General features: G+C 38.5%; 2 protein-coding genes and 1 long non-coding RNA gene across 10 annotated transcripts in view; 1 reads left to right on the top strand and 2 right to left on the bottom strand.

Annotated features, from left to right (window-relative positions):
- The window catches only part of LOC138044111 (homeobox even-skipped homolog protein 2-like), a 69,871-nt gene that overhangs the window by 43,338 nt on the left and 7,113 nt on the right, over positions 1 to 19,420 (bottom strand). The window contains exons 1-4 of one of the 6 annotated variants that reach the window (XM_068890766.1): positions 12,984 to 13,072; positions 11,896 to 11,958; positions 10,976 to 11,047; positions 7,225 to 7,305 (exon numbers count right to left, since the gene is read on the bottom strand). The gene's annotated coding sequence lies outside the window, so the exon portion shown is untranslated. Of the gene's footprint in view, positions 1 to 7,224; positions 7,306 to 7,811; positions 7,828 to 8,340; positions 8,379 to 10,975; positions 11,048 to 11,895; positions 11,959 to 12,983; positions 13,073 to 13,290; positions 13,513 to 19,420 lie in introns of those variants that run through there. The other 5 variants (XM_068890775.1, XM_068890782.1, XM_068890790.1 and 2 more) reach the window with 5 other exon arrangements.
- On the top strand, positions 3,658 to 15,330 carry LOC138044154 (uncharacterized). 3 transcript variants are annotated; one of them, XR_011131404.1, is made up of 4 exons: positions 3,658 to 3,803; positions 4,393 to 4,516; positions 14,524 to 14,626; positions 15,037 to 15,330. It is a non-coding gene; the product is annotated as an uncharacterized lncRNA (long non-coding RNA). The 3 variants fall into 3 exon arrangements; XR_011131403.1 differs by lacking the exon at positions 3,658 to 3,803 and adding an exon at positions 4,198 to 4,267; XR_011131402.1 differs by lacking the exons at positions 3,658 to 3,803; positions 4,393 to 4,516 and adding an exon at positions 14,316 to 14,398.
- Positions 16,921 to 18,639, bottom strand: LOC138053482 (homeobox protein Hox-A5-like). Its single transcript, XM_068900115.1, has 2 exons — positions 18,208 to 18,639; positions 16,921 to 17,895 (listed from the first exon to the last, which is right to left on the bottom strand). The coding sequence occupies exons 1-2, from the start codon at positions 18,572 to 18,574 to the stop codon at positions 17,618 to 17,620; spliced, it is 645 nt and encodes a 214-aa protein (XP_068756216.1). The 5' UTR covers positions 18,575 to 18,639; the 3' UTR covers positions 16,921 to 17,617.

Here is a 19,420-nt window from a genome sequence, read left to right as displayed (position 1 = left end):
TTTCAGTACCCAACTCACGCAAGCGAGTAATTACCCAGTCAGAAGGGAAAATGAATCTCTTGAAAACATGCTTACTATTTCGCCAGCTGAGTTACGGTAGTTGATTCCACAGTTAGTAGAAATGTTTGAGTTATAGTGAGTGGACTCCACTTTAAACTCACAGAATTCGATGAAAATTTGAACACTTTTCTACTTATTGCGTGCGTCAATTGTCCATTTATCGTTGTTTTCTGATAAACCGCACACGTCTTTCAATACATCTCTGCACGGATTTCCTGAAAGATTCCGGTTCTACTTGCGTTATACTTTACATCCACAAGAGACCGATTTTCAGGACTTAATTGCAAGTTTACCAGAGTCGAGCAAATGTCTCAAGAGGAATTTGGAGTCAATTTCATTGGGAGGAGCAGTTTTCCAAAGAAGCCGTGATTTGCGGCCACATGTGTTTCCGGCCACAAAACGAAATAACACTTGCTCTCCAAACTTGCCGCTAAAAAAAGAGGTTGACTTAGAAAAAATAACTCTTCGTTAAGTTTGCTTTCATTCTTTTCTTTTCTCGGAGCGCAAGGTATGTGTCTCGGACACTGTAATTGCACTATACGACTCGCTGTGTTGACTAAGCACTCATTTAAAGCGAGGGAAGGCGGCGGTAAATAAAACAAAGAACAACCTATGAAAAGTCTAACTTTGAGGAGCATTGTGGGAATCGCCCTATGCCTTGTCGGGACATAAGCGAAGTTTGCCGTGGATCCGCCGCATAGAAAAAAGTGACCGAAGATAAAAATAGACTGGAGGTGATCTTGGTCGAACTCTGGAATTAAACATGTCCCCTTAATTTTCGTTATGAAGAAAATAGAACATGTGGTCATAATTATCCTTGCTCCAACAAGTTATATTAGATAGTTTTTGCAGCGAGTGACTTGCTTTTTAGACGATTTCCGCGGTTTCACATATCCTGGAAGAAATCAAGGATTGCCGCAGCTTCTCACGTCACGAAAGTTAGTATTTCGGAATGCGGAAGTTAAATGGATCATGATCGTGGTAAGATGTTGTTTTCATCACACTGCACAGAAACTAGGTGCCGTTTATATGGTCTCGGGTACCCGAGACAATCTTTTCCCCGAGTCCACTTAGTTCTTTGAAAAGTTCCATCAAACGTTTACATGAGGTGGGCGAGACATCTTGGGCTCCTGTTCTTGTTTATGTTCTGTTTTTACGTCTATTTTTCAAGGCCATATGAAAGTCGCTCTATAAGTCCTCATGTTGTTTTATTTTTTCGAGATAACTCGCGGAGCGCCCACCAGAGATGTCTCGCCCACCTCATGTAAACCGATGGGCTCCTGACAAAAAATGCAAAACATTTATTTGGCTTATCGAACAAAAACAAACGAGCGCGAATTTTCATTGGCATAGCAAACACGGATGCAAACAACGTCGTCTCTCATGTCAAAGTTTCGCCTTGATGTCATTTGAAATGCAGTAATGTGATTGGGTAATCAAACTGTTTACTGCCCATATTAGGAATCTCCTTGGCGGGAATAAGGAGGTTTGTTTAATCTTGCCAAACAATGGTCCCTGTAACAAATTGCGACCACTTTTTTAAGGTCATATGAAAGTCGCTCTATATCTTGCTTTCGAATGAATAGCCTTTTCTCGCCGAAATCCTCATCGCAGCCAATTGAAACAGCTTTTTCTTCAAACTACATATCACTGATCAGTTAAAATGTGTCTGTCCAATTTCTGGATGGAAAACGCAACTATACTTTCAAAAGTATTTTTCAGTCTTTTCACTCTTTCATTGTAGGCATAACTAAGTACAACCTTCGTTCCCAGGGTCTCTCTTTTCTGCCTCCTTTGTCGAAAAGACCCTGGGAACGAGGTTGAACTTTGTCTCGGTCACGCAATTCTCATATAAACGCTGCGCAAAGTTATCTCGGGGAGAGAGCTGTATCGGATAACTGAGACCATATAAAACAAACTCTTTCATTTCCATCTAACGTTTACCTTATTTGAGAACAAAAGCCATGTTGGCATGAGAACATGTTCCGACGTCGGCTCTCGCGGTTTCTTCGTCGAAGTCTGTGTCTCTTATTTTTTGAGACGGATTTCCCGGGGCCCGGCGAACAAACTTACACTTCACTGTGGATTGAACTCTCGACATCAAGGCTCATGACGATAACTAAATCACGTTTCACAATGAGTATAAAAGCCATTTCACATTTCAAGGAAAATAAAAAAGGTCAATTCCCAGCTCATAAAAATACCTTTTTGCCAAAATCATAGTTATCAAACGAAGAATGGCCCCTTCACTTGGTAGTAATGGTGTAACCATGCTTTGTCATACTGGTTTTGTTCAAGGTACTCTCATTTTCCTTTCTCGTTTAATTTCTATACTTTGAATGGCCAACGCTTTTGACCCAAAGGGTGCGAAATGATTTGTTGACGCTGTCAAGTATTGGATATCATTGAGTTTTCTCTCTTTTTGCGTCTGGTAATTTAATTTGCGCGGGTTTTTCCCTTTTTCAAAACCTCTATACACATAATCAGTGGTTTTCGTCTAGTTTACCAAATTTTTAATACCTCAACCTCGGTTATCGCCCTTGTGACTTTCTCGGTGCCTTACTGCATCTCTGTCAGTTACCAACCATTAAAATCAACGTTTTACCTAACCGTAGATGCTTAGGTACGTTAAATTTTTGCACATGCAGGAACCCAGGTTTTTACCAAATTTAATAAAACGATCACTGATGAGATTCGATTCGACTGGTAAAGGCAAACTTGTAAACTTCGAAGATCAATCGATCTTATCAATAACCAATCTAGTAGGTTTTTGGTCCTATCACTGCTCTATGCATGAGGCCTAGCGTAAGCACCACAGTATTAAGAGAAATCCTCTTTTTTCTGGTTGACACAAATATCACCTGACAGGGGCCACAGAGTACGTTTGAAAGTGGGGGAAGGGTGGGGTGGGCTAGCTTCTCGTATGGATAATGGAAGTGTGAGGGGAGGGGGAAGGGGTTCAAAAGAAAACAACACCATTGGGAAAAAAGTGGGGTGGGGGGGAGGGCAGCTCCTCCCTCTCCGCGGCCCCTGCCTGATGCAATTATACAGGAAGTTTTTGCGCCATCAAAGCACAAACAAGTGTCAGTGGCACTTTCCTATGTAAAGGCAAAGACAATTCCTTAATTAAATCTTATCAGTGAGCCTTTAAGTGTTCTTAGAATTATCCAAACTAAACACACGGACTTAAAAGCAAATTTTCCACCTATCTCTTTTATCAATGTTTTGAAATTGGTTCTATCGCCTTGATTTCAGTACGTCCAAAAAGCTTTTAAAGCTGTCTGGAGAACAAAGGAATGTAACAAGTTAGATGCACAGGCGAGATTAGCCCCATCGTTTCTAAACTTACAAGCAAAAAATGTTGCAAGGATTTGATAAAAGAACTTAATTAAAAAGTGCATTACTTCAACATAAACTGAACTTATCAAAAGATGTTTAACTTTCACATCTTCCGACGCTAATTGAACTTAAACTCTCGTGACGCTAATTAATAACATGCTTGTCAACAAAACCGACAGACAGAGAACAAGTGCCAATATTATTTTAGCGCCCGTTAAAAGCAGTTTTGTTACTCATAGATCAATCTGTGTTGGAGCGTAGCCTTTGCTGAAAGTTTTTTCGACTATTGATTGCCAGGTCTCGTTTGTTGCAACGATTTAGAACCTTGTGAATATCTGTTATTACACAAAGCAGCACAGATGATGCAATTGATGCGCAGATGTTGCATTTGGCCTCTTTTGCAGGTGTAGTTGATGTTGTTTTTTCTTTAAAGAGAACTAATTTAAGGCGTGCCCACCTTCAGTAACAGCTACGATAAACTCAAGTCATTAAGGCCAGAAATAATAAAACCCATTTGCTGCACTCTAATATTTACTTTGACACTGATATTGTGTGCAAATTACAATGTGACTTAGGAGAGTAGCACTAAATTGTTCAGCATTTAAAACTAGAAACGGTAAACACTTACTTAAAATATAGCTTCGCAATATCATCATTCTTAAGAACACTGCAACGGAAGTCCTCAGAAGTTCGGCAAATTAAAATGTATTCATGTAATTACAACTACATTGAATGTTACTTAACCAGTAAAATAAACAAGATTTGAAAGAAATAGACATCGGAAGAATGATACAGCGTATTTTATAACATGATTTGTTAATCGCTTCTTGCTCCTTTACGGATTTGTCTACAAAACAGCTGCTACCGGGTAACTTCCGATGAAGTGCAATCAACTGAACAGAAACGCTGGCCCGGAATTTTCAGTCGCTTTTCTGATATTAACTAAAGGTATTTCAAAATATTAACCTCTTAAAATGTTCTATTTTAAAACAGTGTCTACTTGAATTATCCGATTCCATATGGAACTGTTCGTATTGGTATTTCGCAGTAACTCAATCCTCGGAGTTTGGTAGTGGAACACACTGAAGCGAGTATCGACGAGCAGAAATCTTTGTTGGTTTGTTAACTTTCTCTCACCTATTATTAATTGTGCCCCTAAAAAGCCTGAGTATATGAAAAACAAATCCACGCATGCCAAACAACATTGCCAAGTAACAAAAACGATTTGGTTTTTCAATTTATCCAGATTTTGAAGGCTGTAGTTTTCGGCCTTTTGAAACAATCTCGCTCTTAGAGCCCATGTTACTCTTGTCCAGCGGAAAGAGTGCGGGAGGCTCTGGAAGAATCCAAAACCGGAAGCACCAAATCCTGGTTCCGGTTTGTCTGCGCCTGCGTGAAGTTTGATGACAAATGGTCGACTTAAATGGTCGACAAAATGAAAAAAACGTCATTTTGCGTTGGACTTCGCTCTAGAAAGGTTAGAGAAAGCTGAGTTTGCTATGAAAGAAGCACAGTATAAAGCTTTCAAAAGTGTTGTCTTTCATCGAAAGGATACCGTCGTATACTCCCTATTTGATATGGGAAATCACTGATATTTCGGCTTTTACCTTATGTATTTGACTATTTCTTTTCAATTATTGTGGTGTCACCCTTAAATACATTGCTGCAAGATCAAATAAATAAGCTTGGAGGACACTTGGAATGTTCGGGTTCTCAAGAATCAACATTACAGCAGAGGGCCAAAAGACCGATGCTCAACCTCAACAATCGAGGAGTTTATAAAGGTTCCTCCGCAAATTTTGTTTGCTTACCCAAAAGTTCTTATACAACACAAAAACATTTTTTAATAACGTGTTGAAATCAAAAGCCTATAAGGAACGCATCAAGGCGATAGTTATAGACGAGGCACAAGTGGTTGTGGAATGGTGAGTAAACAACTGAATACAATATTTTGAAGTGCAAAAAAATTTAATTATCATTTTTAGGATTTGAATTGTGGGTTAAGTTGTATCCTGGGTAATGAAATCTTCCACGGCCAAAGTCAATTTTAATTCTTAAGACGCTGCCGCTTGGAAATCAAACGCAGTTAGATGTAGCCGGGTTTTCTGAAGTTGTTTGACTTCCGTATTTCGCGCCCTCTGGCACTTCCGGTCCTCTTTCTTCATTGTTTTTACCAGCCGATCAGTGATGGCCTGAACTTGGATTCGACCAGAGGTTCGTATCCTTGGTGCTGACCAAAAGGATCGCACCTCTGAGAATGAGATTGTCTTTTGAAACTGATCCAAGAAAACACTCTCATTCTGTACGCTTGCGCTAAATACCCTCACTGAAAAGCTATGAAAATAACTCATGGTTATTGCACTGCGCATAATTCTTTCGTTTGCCAGTACTGCACATATAGCGATTTTTTTCAGTTTTGTACTTTGCAAAAGACGTAGTTTTTCAAATCAACATTGTATGATTTAAGTGTTGCATTATTTGTAATCGACATGCAAACCTTACTGATCTTTTTTATTGGCATGATTGACATTTATTTCAGTGTCATTAAACGCCAGGATTTTGGCTCAAAAGGTTTCTCATTTTGAAAAATGTCGCGCTACTCGCAGTTTCACTGAAGTCAGCAATAAATCGATCGCTTTTCAGCAGTTTTTCGACTTAGTCACTTGCGGCAACAATGCGGTGAGGCAATCATTTCGTAATCGCCTCCTGAATAGTGAACATTTTTTACCTTGTCAGTTTTACGGTTTTCAGGTTTTGTAGCCTTTTGTTTGGTTCTTTGTGTAGTTTCAACTCACATTCGTCGTCCACGTCCTAAATCTAGACCTGCTTGTATTTTATTTTTCCGTAATCTTCATTAACTTACTTTCATTTGTCTGGTCTTCGAAGGAAAAACCCACGCCTTTGACAACTATACTGAAGCTTGGACGGTTGTTCTCAGTAAGGGCCGGCTAAAAGCCACTCAGAGTCAACTTATGAACTAGTTTCTCCTTCCTTTTTCAATAAGCATGCCAAATTAGTTTCCTGACTGAAGAGTCACGACCTTTAAAGCTCCAAAAGCCAATACTGATTCTCTCAGCAACTCTTATGTCGCTGACATGCACCCAGTTTCTGGTGACTCTCAGCCTTGTTTTGTTTCTCGAGTAAATTGATCTCGATGCGTTAAATTTTTGATCGACTAGTCATTTTTTTGTACAAAAATAAATCATTAGGAGCTCTCCTGGTGAGTTGGATAGTTAGAGCAGCCAGGAGTTCTGACTCTTGACACAAGCACAAGTTCAAATAATACCTGATCAGGCCCTAATAATGTAATTTAGAAATAACTTGATACTAATAAACCAGCTATATAGCACATTCACTTCATAAGTCAGACAAAATTCACCAGAAATCGGATTTACAAGTGCTCGTCTATAGCTCGCCACTACGAATACACAAAGAAATCTCCCCTTTATTTTGTGATCAGCCTCTTGAACAGTTTCAGAACAGCCCATTTCCGAATCCGTTGCTTGAGCCTCTTTGTAAAAGTGAAGTGATCGAAAGACTAAAATTCTGATAACGAAACCCGGTCTGAACTGACTGAATTCAAGTTGACCGTACAGCAGGGCTCACTTTGACAACAAGACTAAAGGAAAGTCGGAAATGCTTCAGGCCATTTCCTAGTTCACTCCACCTTCATCTTTAAACCGAGCTCAAGTCCAACTTCACTGCATTCACTCTCACTTGGACTCGCTTTAAAAAGGGCCGAAGTGAACTCGGAGAGGGCTTGGGATTGAATTTATATATCACAAAAATGTTGTGAGACTTTTAGTTTTCTTCTCGACTACTTGCCTTCATCGTTGTTGAAGTGTCATCAGTTGCTTTCGTGATGAGTTCCTCATCAATCTTTTCCATTCGAGGAATCATTTTTTGCTGTAAATGAGAAAAATACCCAAAGTTAAACAATTTCATGATAGAGAAAGCCATTCATGTTAATTCCTTTTTTTAACAAAGAGTTTTCTGCTTTGAAAAAAAAAATAAATGCGAGGGGAGACTAAGAAGAAATGGGCCTTGTTCAAGAAAGGCCGAGTAGTCCAACAAAATGATACTCAAGATTTTGTCTTCCGACAATTTTAAAGGCCACTGATTTCAATGCGTGGTTATAGGGTATCATAATATCGCATCGAAAAACTACTATCAAAAAGGTACTTCTTATAGCAGTTTTAAGTCTTTTGGCGTCGCAAACAGCTGCTGCCCATACGTTGTTTGATGTCCTCCGGCTGGCGTTCTGCGTCACAATTAAGGTGAGCCTTTAACTTTGACAGACGGAGACTATTTCACAGTCGTTTGCTGAGTGAACCGGTCTTTGGATGGCAGCGAGCTTCGGCATTTATTACTGGTGAATAAGGAGGGCATATTCACTGTGCCAACTTGTTTACCTTTCAAACAAGGTTGCCGCCACGAACCTTACTTTCCTTCGATGGCCTATTCTTAGATTGTGCGCGTGAGTTTTATGTGACCAGCGGCCATATTCCGAAAAACAAACCATAATCTCAAAGGAGAGTTCTCAGGACTTTGCACTCAATCAGCTTAGATTTCAACAAACAAATACCACAACACCAATTAACCTGGTGTGAAAAGTCAAATATTTGTGATATTCTCAGTCGTCAGGAAATACGGTACTGAGTTTCAATGATGAGTTGGCCGAAGTGAACCGAGAGTGACTGATAAGCTGTTCTTTTTGACACCTTGTTTGCGCCGGCTGGCGGGCGCCACGCGAACAACAATAAGTTCATTGTTCTTACGACATTTTTGCTGGGCCTCATGACCTAGTTGGAAACACCCTTATATTTCAGCTCAATTTTAGCTATTCGAGATTTAAACGAACACGAAAAGGAATTTTTCAGTAGATTATTTAAAGTTGCATGTCTGCATGATTGGAGAATCGTTTTAACGAATGATACTTACGTAAGTTTAGGAAAATGTGAAGTTAGAAACATATTTCTGGCCCTTGCTCGAATACTCTTAATTCACAATGTCATTTCCCATACAAAACGAAGCTGGATTTATCTGACTGACGATTAACGTTCTGTTTTATTTAAACACGTGGTGGAGGAAGACATCATACTTTGGATTTTTTGATAATTGTTAGATTATAAGGCCGCAAAAATTGCTGGTTTTTACCTCCACAGATTTTTCCAAAATTGGAGCTCTTAAAAAGCTTAGGCTTGAAACGTGTACATCACATACTCATTCATCACGCAAAACTAGTACTTCGGTCCTGATCGGTCCAAAGCATGATTGTAAAACAAAATTATTGGCAATGCGCTCCCTGATATTGTTCATGGTGATGTGTAGCCACAATGATTCAGACAGGCTACTCTTGTCAGTACTTTTACTTCAACATCCTCTACTACTACATAACCCGAATACAACAAACCTTTGCAGTCGCCTCGTCACGACAATAGGGTCAAATATTTGTTAGATTTTCTATTTGTTAAGTATTAAAAGATCGAGCCAAGTTAAGAATTTGCACACAAACTGAAAAGTCACAAAAGAGTCGAGTTACTACTACATGAATAAAGTAGCCACCTTTTCGTGTCTATAACAAAATTCCATGGCTTTGTGGTTCAAATAGCCTTAGAACTTTCTGCTGAAAATATCCAATCATTGTAAGTTTTTACTTTTGACTCAACTTTAAAAGAAAGATGCGCACAGAATGCAAAGAGTTTGCCCGAACTCGAACAGACATTTTTCATAATGTAAAGTGTTTTGTGGAAAGAACATAACCTATTAGTTCGTACAATATTCCTTTGATTAAACGTTAAACTTGCATGGAAAAAAAGCTTAGGTACCCACGGTTTTCCGAGGTGCGAAATATGCGAGTATTTTCCTTCTAAATTCGGGGTGCAGGGATGGCGCCGTGGTGCACGACAGCACTCGCCTCCCACCAATGTTGCCCGGGTTCGATTCCCAGACTCGGCGTCATATGTGGGTTGAGTTTGTTGGTTCTCTACTCTGCACCGAGAGGTTTTCTCCGGGTACTCCGGTTTTTCTCTCAACTCAAAAGCGAACATTTGACTTGATTTAAGTTAATTGTTAATTTCAGTTGACAGTGTCCCCAATTAGCGCTCCAGCGCTAGAACGACTAGACACTTAAATAAAGTTCCTTTCCTTTAATTCAGCTAAAAACAGGACCACAATCTCTGTAAAATGTTAGCTTACAAGAAGCTCACATCGTTCAGTTCAACGCGCCCTCTTCGATATTTATCATAATTTCGAAGTTTCCTGTGTAGTTAAGTGTATATTCACTTGAGTAAAATAATTGCACTAAAGGACAGTTTACTCTAACACTTGTATTCAGTGCGATGGCTTGCTCATGGATACGACTCCCGTTCACGTCTTTTAATAGAAAATTAGTAAAACTTTATTAACAAATTACACAAACTCTTAAGAATTAAATAAAATACACGGTCTACTACAAGCTAAAAGCTACCCTAAAAATCATTTCTTTGACACTGCGTAAGTTCCTCGCTGTGATTGGATCACCCAAACACCACGAAATTGAGATCTTTAAATTGACAATGCGTTGAAAAAGGTCTCCACCTCATGATTAGAGCAGTGCACAAACGCAAATGTGCAAGTACCTAACTCGAGCAGTACTTGAAGTTATCCAAAAAAGCACACTGGAGAACCGTGAATTTTAATGCAAAGTGTATAAAGTAAGCTGTTTGGTAAAGACTTAAGATTCTGGTGTCTTTGGCCAGCAAATTTGTACTGTCGACGGAAAAAACAAGATTAATAATTTTCAGAATACAAGAATCTGGCAACTGTGTGTTGGTCTCCGAAAATGGGAAAATTAACACGATAATTAAACAATTTACGGGGTCATAATAAACTCATTGCACCCTTTTTCAGACTTCCGTCGAAAGAACTTGGTGGCACTTAAAGGATGAACTCCTGGGAACGTGTAATGACCGCTGTATGGTTGCATAACCAACGAAAAGATGCGCGAGAAATCTCTCATACTTAGTTACATTTTGGACTTTCAGCAAGAATTAAGCCAATTGGAACAATGGCGATACTGGTAGTGCGTCACGTTTTCTGAAATTTTCAACTGAAAGTGGGTATGCAAATATTTTATAACGAGTTTAAAACCCACGAGCACAAAGGTTTTAGTTGTATAGTGTGTAAACAAATTGGGGGCAGTGATTGGCTACTGTTGCCCTAGCGTAGTGCAGAGACAAATATATTTCTTAAAAACTGAACTACGGATATCAGATTTCCAGCATTTTCATTGGCTCGCCGGACACAGGCTATCATTGCGGCAAAAATGGTCAAGCAATGCGTCAGCAATAAAGCAAGCTCAAAGCATTTTTGCAGCTCTGAGAAAAACTGGCCGACAAAATCCGTTTTGGACCAGAATTGACAGAGGCAGAAATCGATGCTTTAGAGTTGTTGATCCTGGAGTTTTTAATAAAACAGTTATTCTACTCGGGCTTGCTGGGTATGAACTGATTTGGTTATCTATCACTTCATATCCAGCGCGCCATCGTAGAATAATTGTTAATTTTTTTTAAAAGTTTTGTATGGACAAATATACCTTATCAGACATGCTGACGCACATCATTTTCCTGTGCTAAGTTCTTCCTCAAGTTTGTTCTTCCTTTATTTCCTGCAAGTTAAAAAAGACGAGTCCAAAACCAAACACAACCTTTCAATTTTACTTACTACAGTACTTCGAGGGTTTCTAACTAATTAGTTACCGGGCTTGTATGTGAATTATAACACTGTTAGCCTATTCAGTACGCCCTCGCGTTCATCATTGCTGATTAACTTAATGGTGCATATAATAAAGGCTCGAGCTAAACCCGATGCTTGTTTCGACAAATGATGCTCAGGCCAAGATACCAAGCAATTTAGTGCTTCATGCATTTGGTTTTGAGGTTACCGAGTTCTAATTGACCTAGAAAAAGCCACGAAGAAGAAAGCAAAAGAACCTTCCGATCCGGCTTGTGTTAAAACTGGATATACCACATCAAAACCATAAACAAATTGTTTCGAAGAGGTGTAAGAAAAATGCAATAATCTCATTCTAAAAGAGCTTTTGAGTTTTATCGAGAAGCTTTAATGAACTAACCGAAGCGGGATGTTTTTGTTTCAAACTTTTTACTGTAAATAAAATTGGTGAGTTCCACTCAGCTAAATCAAGTTTTGGTATTTCTGAAGGTCTCACAACACGGTACTGAACATTTGTCGTGCTCACTTGGTTCGTCATCCAGTTTCTGGTCGTATCTGTCTACAGTAAAACTGCATGAAGGTCGCGGTCTTTCTTGTAGCACCAGCAAGCGGTCAATTTCTCACAAAACGGTCTCACAAAACGGTACTCTTGCGTGAACTCTGAACATCTTGTCTTCGTCACTTTGTTCGTTATCTAGTGTCTTTTTATAGTCAAACTGAAGGTATTTCTTGAAGTGCAAGGAAGCTATAAAGAATTACAAAGGCACAAAATTGGCACAGTACCCCAAAATCGTAGCACGGTACCAATACCAAATATGCCTTTTGTTCAAGTTGTTTTGTACCGCGCTGTGAACGAAAAACATAGGTACGGTATCAGTCAACGAAATGGTCTCGATGTTGTCTTGGCTTCAAGATCACCTAGGCGGCGGCTAGCGCTGATACACTTAGGTGCCGGCAGCCGCAACCCTTCTGCATGAAAAACGAAAGAATAAAAAGATCACGAACGGATAGGATGATCATTGTACTAGAATCCTCTTGGGTGGGAAAAGCCACGCCTAAACCAGAACAAAGCAATCATTTGCCCCTCTTCTTACTAACATGAATGAGGAATGCCAGCCCTAATGAGTTTGAAATTTTAAGCCAGCATTGGAAACTATTGTTTCATAATTCATCAGTATTTGGTTTCAGTGCCAGCCTATGTGAATAGTGAACGCTATGGACTCACTTATTTTCCCGGGGGAAAATTAATGTTCGTTAACTGTGACAAGTTTCTCACAGGGATTTTTCCAGGCTCTGCGTGAAAGAAGGCACAATGGTTTCCGTAATGAAGAACTTCCTAGCTCATGAATTGGCCAGAGAACAAGAGCAATATTAATAATTCACCGAACATGGCAAACAAAATAATGTTGCTTTGAAAACTCTACTGCGAACTCGTGTCTTCGAAGATATGAGTTGCTCTAAACATAAATACGCTGACTTGATGGATGTAAAACTCATGCGAATGTAAAATATTAGATTGAGAGAGATTCCGTTGTTTTCCGATTTTGGAATGCACGGCACGTTTCCATTGTAGCTTATGAATCATGACTGAAACTCTCCGGTCCAAAAAGGAACTCAAACACAATACATAAACATTTCTGTACGAGAGAAGTCAGTTTCAAATAAAATGAAAACGACTGAGAAGATGCACAGAATAGCATTCTACCACAAAGACAATCAAGGTACGTGGATTACTGCATCTGTGTCGTAATCTCGGTGTAGACATTTTTGCAGTTTTTTACACATCGGCAAAATACGCGGAGAGATAATAAGCTCTTTCCCGACAGGGAACGATTTTCCCCCACATCCCAGTGTTTTCTGTAGAGAATTACCTGAGCTTGACGCTGATAAAGAGAGCTTTTTGCTATTCATCGAATATTCATAACTGAGAGATACCACACAAAAATAGAGGGTGCATCTTCAGTAAGAGGGCGTATGCAACATTTTTGCAATATCAGAGCTGACAAAATGAGTTTTTAACAAAAGTTTTTCTTGTTTTCTTACACAACAAGGCACATCACTGGAAATCGACGAGAAGTAATTAAAAAAACTAATTTACCAACATGTTTCCGTAGAGAGGCTATTTAAAGAGAAAACGGAGCGTGTTGCCAATAGTCTAACTGAATGGCAGATAATTACCTAGATAACTGCGTTATTAAACCAAGGTGTTTGAAAAGGACCCTATAACCTTTTCCTGCAGTGAAACTGCGTGTCTTCACACCATTTCAAGTACCGTTTAAATCTGACCAATGCAATCCACGCGATGTCCTTAATAGGGGTGAAATTTTCTTCATGATGCAGAGAAAAAAATCCTTGAGATGAAAAGAAGATATCTGTTCAACAACGTTTGCTTATCTTAATTCACAGAGTATCTCCCTTAACGAAAACAAGAGCAATATGAAAAGCATTCGTTGTTAAAGGAGACCTTAAGTCTCTTCTCACTTGGCGTTCGGCACTTGTCCAATTTAAATCATAAATCAATCTCTGAGGCTTAAGTCAGCATGCGCAAATCGTGACCAGACCAAATGTTCATCCCTTACCATTGCAAACGGTCGAAAATGAACGCGTCAACTGATTTGATTGGAGAGATTTTTTAAAACAAATAGCAAACAATACCAGTGTGAGCAGAAATAAAGAAAGAAAAAGTACATTTGCAAATGATTAAAGTTACACATGTCAACGGAAAAGAATATATTTGTAAAGGCAACAAACTTAATTTTAATTCTCGCGGGCGGGATATAAAATTACGGTGTTTGCCAACTGTCCCCGAAAATGATTTATCATTTAAATGCTATGCTATTCCCTAAATCCCTTATCGGCATTCTATGTATCATCATACATTTGATGAGTTTTCGCCTTTTGAAGTTACTGACTGTGCAACAAAGAACTTAGCTCAAAGGAGAAAAAGATATCAAAGCTGTGAAATAATAAATGCCTAGACGAAAGAAATTCATTCTCCACTAGTAATACGCCTTTTGCACGAGCGTGTTTTGCTTTGTTTTGATGTATATAATCATAGCCTGCCGTAGGCACCACGAATCACCACCACCACCTTTTCAGAGGAAAAAAAGTCTTTCCGCTTTAAGATATAAATCCACTATGAAAGTACGTAAATAAAGTACTTAGGAAATTCAACTGATAATTTGATCTGACAGTTAAGGTTCTTTTCCTTAACAGAGAAAAAATTTTAAGAACTAGTGTGTGACGGGCCATCGACACACGTAAATTTATGGTTTTGACTTTTAAGGTACTTTGGCTAACCCCATGAGGGTCACCCTTCAAGTAAAAGATATGCTAAGATGAGCCGTATTAATGAAATGCGTTTACTCTTGCCTCTGGGTATGATTAACAACATGAATTTGTTTCTCTCAGGCGTTTGTGGCCCAAAACCAGCTTTTTTTTCGCTCGCTTTGGAGAAGTGAAACTGTTCTCTGGTAAACAACTGAACAATCAACATGGGAGGCAGATTCAAAAGGTAACCTTCTTTTCATAAATTACGTACGAAACCTGGTTTCAGATTAACATGCAATCTCTTGCACGATACCAAATGCTCCAAGATTGATTCACGCTAGTCACTCCCTTATACGAAGAGACAATATTTGGTAGGATGTTTTCCTCTTTTATTACGCTAGTACCACTTTCGAACAGTTTAAAAATTGTCCACAAAAATTAATTTTGTGCGAATGTAATTAACTCATTTTGCTTTCATTTTGCGTTGCGGTTTTGGAGGTTCATTGGTGCATAATCATTTTGAACTGTATATCTTTGAACATATTTCACAAAGGACAGCTTGTGAAGCGGCCGAGTGGCTATCTTAAATGTCTGTATGGAAACAAAATGTCACAGAAATACCTTTAACGTTTTCTTACAATTCAATATTTACAGTTACGCCCTGATGATAATTAGGATACACCAGAGAAAGATTTGTCAAGAGAACAAGGGAATACTTAAACTTTTTGATACTGTCCATCGCAGCTTTCTGTTCTTAATAAAGGTAAAACACTTCTCAGCCTAGTTCGATAGATATACACTTTTAGAAAGGCAAAGTGTGTTGAGAAATGATTTGACTGAGAAAATCATGATATACGTTGACAAGTATAGGTATAAACGCCATTGATCCTCACCTCGGCGTCTTAATCAACAAGCTTGTAAATATTTCAATAAAAATTCACGTTAAAATCTGTGTGTGCTCCTTTAAATGTTTAAATTTCCTCTGGCTCACTAAACAAAAATGACAGTTGCGCGGGTATTTTTAAAGTAAAAGACTACAGGTTATTCCTTGCGGGAGTTGGAAGTGAAGCTCGTTAGCACAGTTGACACATTTCACACCTTAAAAGTAAGTTTGTGTTTGTTGGGTGAAAGAGATGTTAATCACATTTTCAGTCTCTTAAAAACACAAAGTTAACATACTACTTCGCAGTAATAGTCTTAAATAAACGATTGTCTAAACCACAATTTACTTGCTCACAGAGTACCACCACTGACGAATATAAAACAATTCCCCACAATATTGTCAGTTGCATAATGACCTTCTGTAATAAGTTATGATGGTGTAAAGTACCGTTACTTTGCTTACATGGCTTCCCTTGCTATGAGTAAAGAACAGTTCGGATATAAGGTTTTAGCTTTACAGTTTACAAGTTTTAAAATCTCGATTGCACCCAAGGAATTTCAAGGTGTTCAAATCCCAACATTCTGAAACGAGAACTGGCAGAATAAAGATGACAAATTAAGTTAACCCTGGTTAAATTAAGAATTGAATTGATACGGAAAACATTTTGTTAAGTAATTTAATAATAGTGAATCATAAAAGAATAACAGCCAATATGTAAAACTTTCGGGTTCCAAAAAGTGTATGAGCCGAGAGGCAAGAACAGCGTTCGTAATCAGAACGGTTAGAAAATTATATTCTAAGATGGAACATTACGCTTTGTTCTCATAACAGGCAATCCATTGTTTTTACTGAAGGACATCAAACTACTTTCCACTCGAACTTTCATACGGCTACGCATTATTAAATCTTGTTTTTGCCGAAGTCTACCGCTTCAAGAACGAAACGTTAATTAACTTCATTTACATTTTCATTCAAGAATATTTTCCTTCCATGAGGAATAAAAAAATGGCGACCACAAGATTATTGCTTATGTCGGAGACCCATTCTTTTGATCTTATCGATATACCTCATTTAAATGTGGTATAAAGCCTTGAAGGCATCCAGCGTTTTATTAAACTCTTTTATTAAATCATTTTCTTAATCAAACAAATATCTGGTATATCTTTTGCTTTTCAATTACACATGAATAATGTTGCTTTAGTGAGAAAAGAAAATCGGTTTGAAGCCAAATACATCATGATTGTGAATAAAACACCTTGTTCTCCACGAATGTCACGAGAAAAACAATCGGAAAACATGTCTCTAGTTAAAAAACACGATCACAATTGGGGTAAATTAAGCAGGTCTAAAACAAACCGTCTGAAAATAAAGACTACCTTTTTCTCTCATGGAATAAAGGTGCAGATGGATGACGAACTCCGCCATCTTGGTTCATGTTGTTCGTTTTGGTTCCAACTCTCCCGTACCGGACAAAATTGGTATTCTTTGTTCAACAAAGGCCTCTCATTTTGTGAGTTTAAGTTAATTTACGAACAGAACGGTTTTTATACAGGAAGCTGTACTTAACACCCGCAAGGAGAGGGCAAATTGTTCATTTAAGTTGAGGTTATTTTAGATTTAATGCGCGAACAGCACAAGTGGTTTGTACGGAGATTTATTTGCTCATAAAAAAAAAAATAATAATAATACAAACCACTTAAATAGAGCAGCAAATATATTAAGAGTACAGTTTAAAAAGTATATAGAATAATGCCACTGTGATTTTTTCTTCTTCTAAACATTTAAAATCGTCAAAACAACGCTGTTTGAAACAAATGCTCGGACTTGAATTATTGGTACAAAGCTGATATTCCATTTTACCTCAAAAAACAGCTTGAACGAAAAGTCAAGGCGCCTAACAAAAAAGCTTTCGTTTTCGAATTAAAGCCAAATCTGAAATAAATGGAACGCTTCTTTGTTGTGAAAAAGAAAGAAGGATCTAAGGGTTGTACGCAGAGTCCTAACGCCTCCAAAAAAGAATAGGCTTAACACCTCATCTGTAATCACCAGACGTCTGACCGAGAGATCACAAGCCAACTTTCATACTGTTTGTTTACATCTTCAAAAGTTCTTATATATTAAATACATTTCTGTCTCTTTTTTTAAAAGAAGTCATAGTCGACGCAAAATGATATGTTATCACAATTTCTTTACGCCTTTCTGCGCGAGTAAGGAAACGCTCACACTTGGGAAACACTAGTTTTCCTCCGGCAGTGAAGTGCGAATGGCCAATTTTTATACACCTATGCGTCTGAGATAAAAGGATTTACATAAATTGCAATTAGTGATCTTACATATTTAATGTTTGTGCGCTTATCTTGTGCAGCCTCGCCGCATTCCTCTACTTGTCGGGATAACTGGCTTGTTGTCTTTCTTCCATTTCATTCGTCGATTTTGAAACCATATTTTAATTTGCCGTTCGGACAGTTGTAACATGGCGGACATCTCGGACCGTCTCTCCTTTGTCAGGTACCTGGTAAAATGAAACTCTTTTTCTAGTTCAAGGATTTGATTCGGAGTGTATGCCACTCTCCTTCGATGCTTGAATGGCTGCTTGTGATGCCACGGGACATCTTTGTCATCCTCTCCATCTAAGAATTTAAACAAATTTGAATTTTAATCGTGACAAGAGTGGATTTTGTAGAAACGTCAAATATATCACTGAGGTCATAGAATCAGTACACGATCATCAAGAGTGAAGGAGTTCGAGTATGGTGTCTGGATGATTTTTTTTTTCTTTTCTTTACACAAAATGACCCAAGGGTACGTTAATTGACTGAACTACCAAACGTAGTTCTAAGCATGTTTATGCTACTTTACCTATCAATTTGAGACGCGTATCTTGAAAAGTTCAATTTCGCGCCACATATTTTGTTAAACAGGAATGTACTTTAATTTCGTACCTGTTTTTTCCTCGGACTCACTAGTATCTTTCACAGATTGACAGGAGTCTTTGTTGGCTTGTTTAGATGTTGTTTCATGTGTTTCTGTAGAGAATTCGCTCGGTGACTCAGGTGGGGTACGTGAAGTTGTTGATAAAGGACTTGCATTGCTTTCAGAAATCGTCCGCATAAGGTTAGGAACGTACTCGTCCAAAGGTGACGCGCCTCTTGAGGCAATGTTTCCCATCGGCATGTGTATCTCAGTATTTCGGTTCACAGGAAAGAACGGCCGGGAACAGTAGGTTGGCACCCCATAGCCGCATATGAGAGGAGGAGAGTTAAAATAAGCCGGCTGACGAAGTCTACTAGCTTGATAAAAACAGTCCATGCTACACGCGTCCTAACTGCAAACAGTCTTATAGTTCAACCTACACTAAATGAGTGAGGCACCAACTCGTCGAGCGCATTACTTCCTAGCTTAGAGCTATAATTAGGCGGGCCGATCAATTTCATGATTGGCTAGTCAACAAATAGATTACGTCACCGCTATGCAACTTCAGTAAACTAATGGCGCCTGTAAAACGGCACATGCTAAAGAAACGAGCGTTAAGAGACAAACGGGTGATAAATTTAATTAAAAAGCCGCATTTCATTTCTTTTCAGAAAGGCTTTGAAGATGAGGAGAACAAAAACCGGATCTCTTAATTTTAATGAAATTTATTGTTATATTCTCTTATCTTAAAAAAATGATTATAATTTTCAGTACACACTTTCAAGTTATGTAGCTTGAGCGACGAGAGTTTTGCAAAAACCAAGCAAAGGCGTTAGCACATGATCATTTCAAAATAAATCCCTTTGAAATATTCAAATAACAAACCATGCACAAATTTTAGCAAAATGTGCTAGTTAATTTGACAATATCCTTTGAGATTCAGAGCGGGTAGTTGCTACCATATTATATTGTTTTCAAAGTGAAAGATCCTGTTGTAACGCCGTTTTCTTTTGGTGGCCTGCAATACATCCAGGGGCTTTTTAAGCGTAGTGACAGCGGGTTATTCATTAGCTGGTTAATGTAAGAAATCACAGCGCAGCTATCACCCGTGTAAAAGAAAAGCAAAAAACACAACAGTTCAATGCCTTTTAACCTTGCAATCAATTAATATCTACAACCACTGAAGATAGTGATCATGTTTATTTTAGTAGCGGCGCGATTCATTAATTTGGCAATTTTGCA

Source organism: Montipora capricornis, chromosome 1 (genome assembly GCF_036669925.1).
Source record: "Montipora capricornis isolate CH-2021 chromosome 1, ASM3666992v2, whole genome shotgun sequence".
Taxonomy (NCBI): Eukaryota; Metazoa; Cnidaria; class Anthozoa; order Scleractinia; family Acroporidae; genus Montipora; species Montipora capricornis.
This window is presented reverse-complemented; position numbering and strand designations above follow the sequence as displayed.

Bases quoted from the DNA above. Each gene is read 5' to 3' on its own strand.
- LOC138053482 (XM_068900115.1), bottom strand. From the start codon at position 18,574: ATGGACTGTTTTTATCAAGCTAGTAGACTTCGTCAGCCGGCTTATTTT. The intron at 17,896-18,207 runs GTACGAAATTAA...TTAAATTCTTAG, and splicing joins TGAGTCCGAGGAAAAAACAG to ATGGAGAGGATGACAAAGAT.